This window comes from Acanthochromis polyacanthus, chromosome 22, assembly GCF_021347895.1.
Source record: "Acanthochromis polyacanthus isolate Apoly-LR-REF ecotype Palm Island chromosome 22, KAUST_Apoly_ChrSc, whole genome shotgun sequence".
In the NCBI taxonomy this organism is placed as follows: domain Eukaryota; kingdom Metazoa; phylum Chordata; class Actinopteri; family Pomacentridae; genus Acanthochromis; species Acanthochromis polyacanthus.
The window spans coordinates 14,576,972-14,585,297 of NC_067134.1; the positions used below are offsets into that span (position 1 = coordinate 14,576,972).

Consider the following 8,326-nt stretch of genomic DNA (forward strand, 5'->3'; position numbering starts at 1 on the left):
ATTTCCCCAAGGGGACAATAAAGTTGATCCTTATCCTTATCCTTATGATACCCAAACACCACCTCCTCTCTCTGTCACAGACCACTGCCATAAAGACACGAGAGACTTTTAGTCTGAGAATATTTACTTCCTATATCTTTTCTTTCTTATTACTACCGGATGTATATGCTTTTATGTTTAACCTTGTTACAAGTTCACCTTCCTGTAGTCTAAAGTCTAGAATTTGTAAGTTTATTCTTATGTTTACGTCTTTTATTATTATCTCAGAAACCATATGAGATAAATATATTGTGTTTGTTGTCATTTTAATCATGTATTTGATGTTATTTAATATCTGTGATCATCATAAATATTGAACAATTGGTTTTCTACATTTAAGAAATGAACTAAGAGTGAGTTATAAAGGTATTTGGCCTTTGACCTCTCCTGGGCAGTGAAGCTAACACCACCCCTTGGGAGGAACCCATCTATGATTGGTTAGATGCTGATTTCATTTTGGCTCCAAAGCTTTCTATATAGAAAAAGTCACTGGAATGCTTCAAAGTTGTTGTTTTTTTTTTCTTTTGACAGAGTTGCTTTTTCTTTGGGGAATTGCTTTTTCTTTTGGGCTTTCTTGTGCTTTTGTTTTGGCTTTATGAAGAACACTGGGCTTTTTAAGAAATCCAAAATGTCTTGTATCTTGGGCTTGTAAGAATGGGCTTTTACACACGTGGACAAAATTGTTGGTACCCCTCAGTTAAAGAAGGAAAAACCCACAATTCTCACTGAAATCACTTGAAACTCACAAAAGTAACAATAAATAAAAATTTATTGAAAATTAAATAATCAAAAACAGCCATTACTTTTGAATTGTTGATTAACATAATTATTTTAAAAAACAAACTAATGAAACAGGCCTGGACAAAAATGATGGTACCTCTATAAAAGATTGAAAACTATTTGACCAGAGTGACATGATTAACTCAGGTGTGTCATTTAATTGACATCACAGGTGTTTCCAAACTCATAATCAGTCAGTCTGCCTATTTAAAGGGAGACAAGTAGTCACCCTGCTGTTTGGTGAAAAGGTGTGTACCACACTGAACATGGACAACAGAAAGCGAAGGAGAGAATTGTCCCAGGACATCCGAAAAAAAAATTATAGACAAACATCTTAAAGGTAAAGGCTATAAGACCATCTCTAAACAGCTTGAAGTTCCTGTGACAACAGTGGCTCATATTATTCAGAAGTTCAAGACCCACGGGACAGTAGCCAACCTCCCTGGACGTGGCCGCAAGAGGAAAATTGATGGCAAATTGAAGAGACGAATCGTTGGAATTGTATCCAAAGAGCCCAGAGCAACCTCCAAAGAAATTAAAGGTGAACTCCAAGGCCAAGGTACATCAGTGTCAGATCGCACCATTCGTCGTTGTTTGAGCCAAAGTGGACTTCATGGGAGACGACCAAGGAGGACACCACTGCTGAAAAAAAAACATAAAAAAGCGAGACTGGAATTTGCAAAAATGCATGTTGACAAGCCACAAAGCTTCTGGGAGAATGTCCTTTGGACAGATGAGACCAAACTGGAGCTTTTTGGTAAGGCACATCAACTCTATGTTCATAGACTCAAAAAGCAAGCATACGAAGAAAAGAACACTGTCCCTACGGTGAAACATGGAGGAGGCTCAGTAATGTTTTGGGGCTGCTTTGCTGCATCTGGCACAGGGTGTCTTGAAAGTGTGCAAGGTACGATGAAATCTGAAGACTATCAAGGCATTCTGGAGAGAAATGTGCTGCCTAGTGTCAGAAAGCTTGGTCTCAGTCGCAGGTCATGGGTCTTCCAACAGGACAACCATCCAAAACACACAGCCAAAAACACCCAAGAATGGCTGAGAGAAAAGCGTTGGACTATTCTAAAGTGGCCTTCTATGAGCCCAGATCTGAATCCCATTCAACATATGTGAAAGGAGCTGAAACATGCCATTTGGAGAAGACACCCATCAAACCTGAGACAACTGGAGCTGTTTGCTCACGAGGAGTGGGCCAAAATACCTGTTGACAGCTGCAGAACGCTCATTGACAAATACAGAAATCGTTTAATTGCAGTGATTGCCTCAAAAGGTTGTGTAACAAAATATTAAGTTATGGGTACCATCATTTTTGTCCAGCCCTATTTCATTAGTTTGTTTTTTTTAAATAATTATGTTAATCAACAATTCAAAAGTAATGGCTGATTTTGATTATTTAATTTTCAATAAATTTTTATTTATTGTTGGTTCTTAAAGGTTACTTTAATCCAACTAGTTATTTAAACATTACCCTGGGGTTAGTTTTCCAAACCTCTAAAACGAACCAAGGAATATCAACAAGTGCCACAGTTTTAAGAGGAAAGCTGTCGTTAACAAACGTGTTCAATAAATCAATTCTACTACTTAGGAGGGCTGCTTAGTGAGAGAGTATTTATTGAAGTAAGAGGGGTAAGACGTTTGGAAGAAGACAGTTAGGACCTAGGCGAGTATTCCTCGACACCAGCTTAATTATTCTGCTGAAACCTGTTAGGTGGAATACTAATAGGCAGATAGAATCTAACCCTTTAAACGGAGAGCTGGTCCTGAATTAACCTGAGGAAAGGGTTAAAGAAGGCTATACTGACCGACAACTTTGACACACTTTTGCAATCCAAAGCTGCCAAAGTTCCTTCTGCGTTCCTGAACATCTCATCCATCAGATCATCACAGCTCCACATGCTGAAGCGGCCTTCCTCTCTCTCCTACAAAGGCTATGCAAGTATCACTTTCATTCTGCTAAACAGGTGAATTTACAAATTACAATTTGTTTTCCAAATTCTAAAGTCATCACTTTTGCTACCGACTGCTTCCAGTGACGATCACAGTTCATTAGTTTATCTGGATTTATTCATTTATTCATTAATTTATCCACTGTCTGTTGTCGTGTCATTGTTGTTTATTGTTTGTTTGTAGTATTAGTTCATAAATGTTTGTGTATAATTAATATCGGTTCTACCGTGTATTTCCTTGTTTTGGGAACTGGAGTTCAATGAAATCAGAATTTATGACTTTTAGACTGAGACTGATCGAATTTATTTTAACCAAAGTCTCTTTGAGACTTAGTTTAAATTGATATTTTCCTCAGATAAGTAGAGGTGGTGCCCCGAAATTAACGAGTGCAATTTTAATAATAAAGTGTAGTTTTTACCATTTCTACACGTTCTCGCTACACCATACTATGACATTTTTACAGTGAAGGTTCTACTATGGAACCAGTTTGACATGTTCAGGCGTTCTTGGTGTGAAAACTCCAGACTTTTATGGTTTTGATCATTCAGTCAATCCTCTATGGTTCACTTCCAGATGAATAAATGTTGTGTTCCTTTGTTGACACTCTGTGATCTGGAAGTTGTGATGTGGAAATGATAAACTGAGGCTGAATGTTGATGAAACTGAATTTATTTTTCTTGATAAATTTCAGGTTGTCATGATTTGTCTAAAAGGCTCTGATTGATGAGGAGAGATTCTCTGAGCTTCTCTGTTGTTTCATTGGAAATACTTCAAAGTTAATCAAATGATGCAATCAGAGACAGGAATCTGTTAGTCACATTGAGTCAGGATTTTTAGCCACAGCCTTTTATTCTTCTCCATCACACACAAAATGAAGGAAGTTCTCATTTCATCACTAGAACAGCACTTAAATACTCAAATCAGGATCAAGTTTGGCTGCACAAAAGTATGCTGGAATAATCATAGAATCACTTCCATCTTGGAAGAGGAACAAGTTTACAAGGAATCATTTACAAGAATTTCACAAAGAAACACATTTAATCCATAGATGTGAAAACATGTTTCTGAGGGATGTCATGGAGAGACTCAACACTGTTTCTCGAATAGGAGGAGACTCCGGAGACTGAACTCAACACAGAAACACTGAGGAACCAGACGAGAAAGACCAGAACTCAAACCCAGGATACAGAGTTTCAGTGAATGTGGTGTTGAAGGTGTGGAGGTGGATCAGAGAGCCAGAGGAGACTCTGTAGAAGGACAGAGTTCCAGCAGGAGCATCCACATAAACTGAAACTCTGTGAGAGACTGAGGAGGACCTGATGGGTGTTTCTCTCTTATTGTGAATGACAGAGTAACCATGACGATCAGAGCAGATCAGACTCCAGGACTGATCATTATATCCAAACACACAGTCAACACTGTCTCCTTTCCTTCTGATTCCTCTGTAACTCACTGATATATCAACCATTCCTTTCCATTCGACCTCCCAGTAACAGCGACCAGTCAGACCAGTTCCACACAGCAACTGATACCAGTCAAACCTGTCTGGATGGTCAGGATACGACTGATCCTCCTCCACATATGTCACCGTCCTGTTGTTGTCAGACAGTCTGAGTTTTCTGTTTACTGTGTTTGTGTCGACTGTGAGTTGACAGGAATCTGATGGAGAGGAAAAACACAACACAGCTGCAGTTATTGATGGATCATGTGATCAGTATTAAACCTTTGATGATGACCTCAGAGATGTGACGCTTTGAAGATGGTTGAATGTACTGCTTTGTTTCCATCAATCCATTAAAACACACTTACACTTCCTCAGACCTGGTGTCAACCATCGGACTCCAGCAGGCGTCACCCTGAAAGGAGAAGGACGGTCAGAGCAGCAGCGACTCTTTCAGCAGAACACATGGATGTTACATGGCTCTCACGGTGTTCCACTGATAAAGGACCAGTCCAATATGGAGACACAGACACCTGAATGCAGCATCTCTAAAGTCTTGTCCTGTACTGGTCATGTTCCAGCTCAGTTTCAAATCATTTTTCAGCTTTACTCATTGATGGTTCCTCTTTTCATGGAGCCAGGCAAACAGTTTATACTGCTTTCAGCCGTTGTACTAAGCAAAGCTAACAGTTTCTTCTGCGTCCAGTCTTTCTGTTAAGCTAGGCTAACAGTTTACCATGCTTCCTGTCTTTGAGCTAAGCTAAGATAACAGTTTACCCTGCTTTCTGTCTTTGTGCTAAGCTAGTGTTACCGACCTGGTACCATCGGCTTCTGAACCGTAATTGGACAGCCTCGGGTAAACACTAGCTCACTTAGCTTAGCGTGGCTCGCTGTTGGTACCATAAAACGGGGCTATAAGGGACAGCGGGGTAATAAGGGACATTTTTCCGGAAAATGTTTTAAATGTAATTCTGCGGTTTTTATGTTGAGCAGGATGCGGTTTTGTGTTATTTTTTAAAAAACACATCGCCCTTCTTCAGCTCCACTGTTCTTCTTCCTTCCTACCGCTGCAGCATTTCCTCTGACGTCTCACACCCTGAAAGCTATCAATGGAAAGGGGCAGGCTTGGCCTGCAACATTAGGATGATAGTTTCCTCAGAGTGTCTGTCTGTCTGTACCTGAGAGTATCCAGTCTACAGTGTGGATCCTCCACTTTATCCCTCAGCATCTTCTCTCCTGAGTCTCCTGGATGGTTGTAGCTCAGGTCCAGCTCTCTCAGATTTGAAGGCTTGAAGCTCAGAGCTGAGGCCAGAGAAGTACAGCCTTCCTCTGTGACCAGACAGCCTGACAGCCTGCACACACAAAACAGACGGACAACACTTGGCTGAATGTTTCTCACTCTTTCTTTTTTCTTTGTCTTTCAGCTACATTTTGCTGCACATTTAATGCGTCTCAAGCAATTCAACAATTTCAGCAATGATCAAAAATATACACTGACAAAATCCTGCACAAGTTCATCCATCCATTCTCTATACCGCTTTATCCTCACTAGGTTCGCAGGGGGTGCCTATCTCAACTGACTTGGGCGAAGGCACGGGATACCCTGGACAGGTCGCCAGTATGTCGCAGGGCTACGTATACAGACAAACAATCACTCTCACATTCACACCTACGGACAATTTAGAGTAGCCAATTAACGTCAGCATATTTTTGGACTGTGGAAGGAAGCCGGAGTGCCCTGAGAAAACCCACGCATGCACAGGGAGAACATGCAAACTCCATGCAGAAAGATCCCAGGCCCACCCCGGGATTTGAACTGGGGATCTTCTTGCTGCAAGGCAAAAGTGCTAACCACTAGGCTACTGTGCAGCCCTGCACAAGGTCAGTAAAAGCTAATTTCATGAATCCCATCAGCAGAAATTATTCTACTCAGGATAGCTGTTTATCCACTGATAGAAATCACATCAGTTTCAAAATGTAAGTCCTGACCTGAGAGCTTCCAGTTTACAGTGTGGACTCTCCAGTCCAGCAGAAAGACTCTTCACTCCTGAATCCTGCAGGTTGTTGTTAGTCAGGTCCAGCTCTGTCACACTGGAGGACTGGGAGCTGAGGACTGAGGACAGAGCTCCACAGCCTCTCTCTGACAGATTACAGCCACTCAATCTGAAGAGACAAAAAGCACATTATACTGATGAAACAGAAGCAAATGAAAAAGTATCTTCAGTCTCCAACTACTTACACAACTTTCTTGGAGGCATTGACCACTGGCAACAGCCTCAGAAGAGCCTCCTCTGAAGCAGAGTATTTCTTCAGGTCAAACACGTCCAGATGTTCTCCTGCTGACAGTAAGATGAAGCCCAGAGCTGACCACTGAGCAGGAGACAGTTCATCTGTGGACAGACGTCCCAATCTCAGGGACTGTTGGATCTCCTCCACTAGAGAAACATCTTTCAGTTCATTCAGACAGTGGAACAGATTGATGCTTCTCTCTGCAGACACATTCTCACTGATCATCTCCTTGATGTACTCCACTGTTTTCTGATTGGTCTGTGAGCTACTTCCTGTCTGTGTCAGCAGCCCTCGTAGGAGATTCTGATTGGTCGGCAGTGACAGACCCAGGAGGAAGCGCAGGAACAAGTCCAGGTGTCCGTTTGGACTCTGTAAGGCCTCGTCCACAGCTCTCTGGTGAAGATGGTGTAGTTCAGGTTTTTTTAGAAATACTTTCAACTTCTTGGAGGCAGTTTCTTGTTCTTCCAGCAGGTTGATTCCAGAGTTGATGAAGGTCTGATGGACATAAAGCGCAGCCAGAAACTCCTGAACACTCAGATGGATGAAGCAGAACACCTTGTCCTGGTACAGTCCTCTCTCCTCTTTAAAGATCTGTGTCAACACTCCTGAGTACACTGACGCTGCTTCCATATCGATGCCACACTCTGTCAGGTCGGACTCATAGAAGATCAGGTTTCCTCTCTGCAGCTGATTAAAAGCCAGTTTTCCCAGAGACTCAATCATCCTCCTGCTATCTGGACTCCAGTGTGGATCTGTCTCAGCTCCTCCATCATACTTGAACTTTTTGACTTTGACCTGAACCACCAGGTGGTGGATGAACATCTCAGTCAGGGTTCTGGGCAGATCTCCTCCCTCTCTGGTTCTCAGCAGCTCCTCCACAACTGTAGCAGTGATCCAGCAGAACACTGGGATGTGGCACATGATGTGGAGGCTTCGTGACTTCTTCATGTGGGAGATGATGCTGCTGGCCTGCTTCTCATCTCTGAATCTATTCCTGACATATTCCTCCTTCTGTGGGTCAGTGAACCCTCTGACCTCCGTCACCATGTCCACACAGTCAGGAGGGATCTGATTGGCTGCTGCAGGTCGTTGGTTATCCAGAGGCGAGCAGAGGGAAGCAGATTACCCCTGATCAGGTTTGTCAGCAGCACATCTACTGAGGTGGACTCTCTAACATCAGTCAGGATCTCATTGTTGTGGAAGTCCAGAGGAAGGCGACACTCATCCAGACCGTCAAAGATCAACACAACCTGGAAGTATTCAAAGATGCAGATTCCTGCTGCTTTGGTTTCACTGAAGAAGTGATGAACAAGTTCCATCAAGCTGAACTTTCTCTCTTTCAGCACATTCAGCTCTCTGAAAGTCAATGGAAACATGAAGTGGATGTCCTGGTTGCTTTTGTCTTCAGCCCAGTCCAGAGTAACTTCTGTGTTAACACTGTTTTCCCGATGCCAGCCACTCCCTTTGTCATCACTGTTCTGATTGGTCCATCTCTTCCAGGTGAGCCTTTAAGATGTCTTCTGCTCTGATGCTTCTTTCTGCTCTGTCTGCTTTCCTGGATGCTGCTTCAATCTGTCTGACCTCATGTTCATCATTGACCTCTGCAGTCCCTCCCTCTGTGATGTACAGCTCTGTGTAGATCTCATTCAGGAGGGTCGCTGTCCTGCTTTAGCGATGCCCTCAAACACTGTCTGGAACTTCTTCTTCAGACCACATTTAAGTTTACGTCCACAAACTCCAGCAGGAAGTTCTGAATAAACACAAGAAAAAAAGAGTGAAGTCGAAGTAGCCTGGATATTAAAGCACCAAAGTAGCAAT

At 42.4% G+C, this 8,326-nt stretch overlaps 1 protein-coding gene across 1 annotated transcript; it reads right to left on the bottom strand.

The window, feature by feature from the left end:
• Positions 1-3,746: 3,746 nt before the first annotated feature.
• LOC127531922 (NACHT, LRR and PYD domains-containing protein 14-like) lies at positions 3,747-7,499 on the bottom strand. Its single transcript, XM_051942355.1, has 6 exons — positions 6,459-7,499; positions 6,209-6,382; positions 5,398-5,571; positions 4,588-4,634; positions 4,095-4,437; positions 3,747-3,756 (listed from the first exon to the last, which is right to left on the bottom strand). The coding sequence occupies exons 1-6, from the start codon at positions 7,454-7,456 to the stop codon at positions 3,747-3,749; spliced, it is 1,746 nt and encodes a 581-aa protein (XP_051798315.1). The 5' UTR covers positions 7,457-7,499.
• Between the last annotated feature and the right edge of the window lie 827 nt (positions 7,500-8,326).

Excerpts from the sequence above, each read along its gene's own strand:
- LOC127531922 (XM_051942355.1), bottom strand. The coding sequence starts at position 7,456 with ATGAAGAAGTCACGAAGCCTCCACATCATGTGCCACATCCCAGTGTTC. Across the intron at positions 4,635-5,397 it reads TGTAGACTGGATACTCTCAG|GGTGACGCCTGCTGGAGTCC; the intron begins GTACAGACAGAC and ends TTCTCCTTTCAG. Across the intron at positions 4,438-4,587 it reads GACACCAGGTCTGAGGAAGT|ATTCCTGTCAACTCACAGTC; the intron begins GTAAGTGTGTTT and ends CCTCTCCATCAG.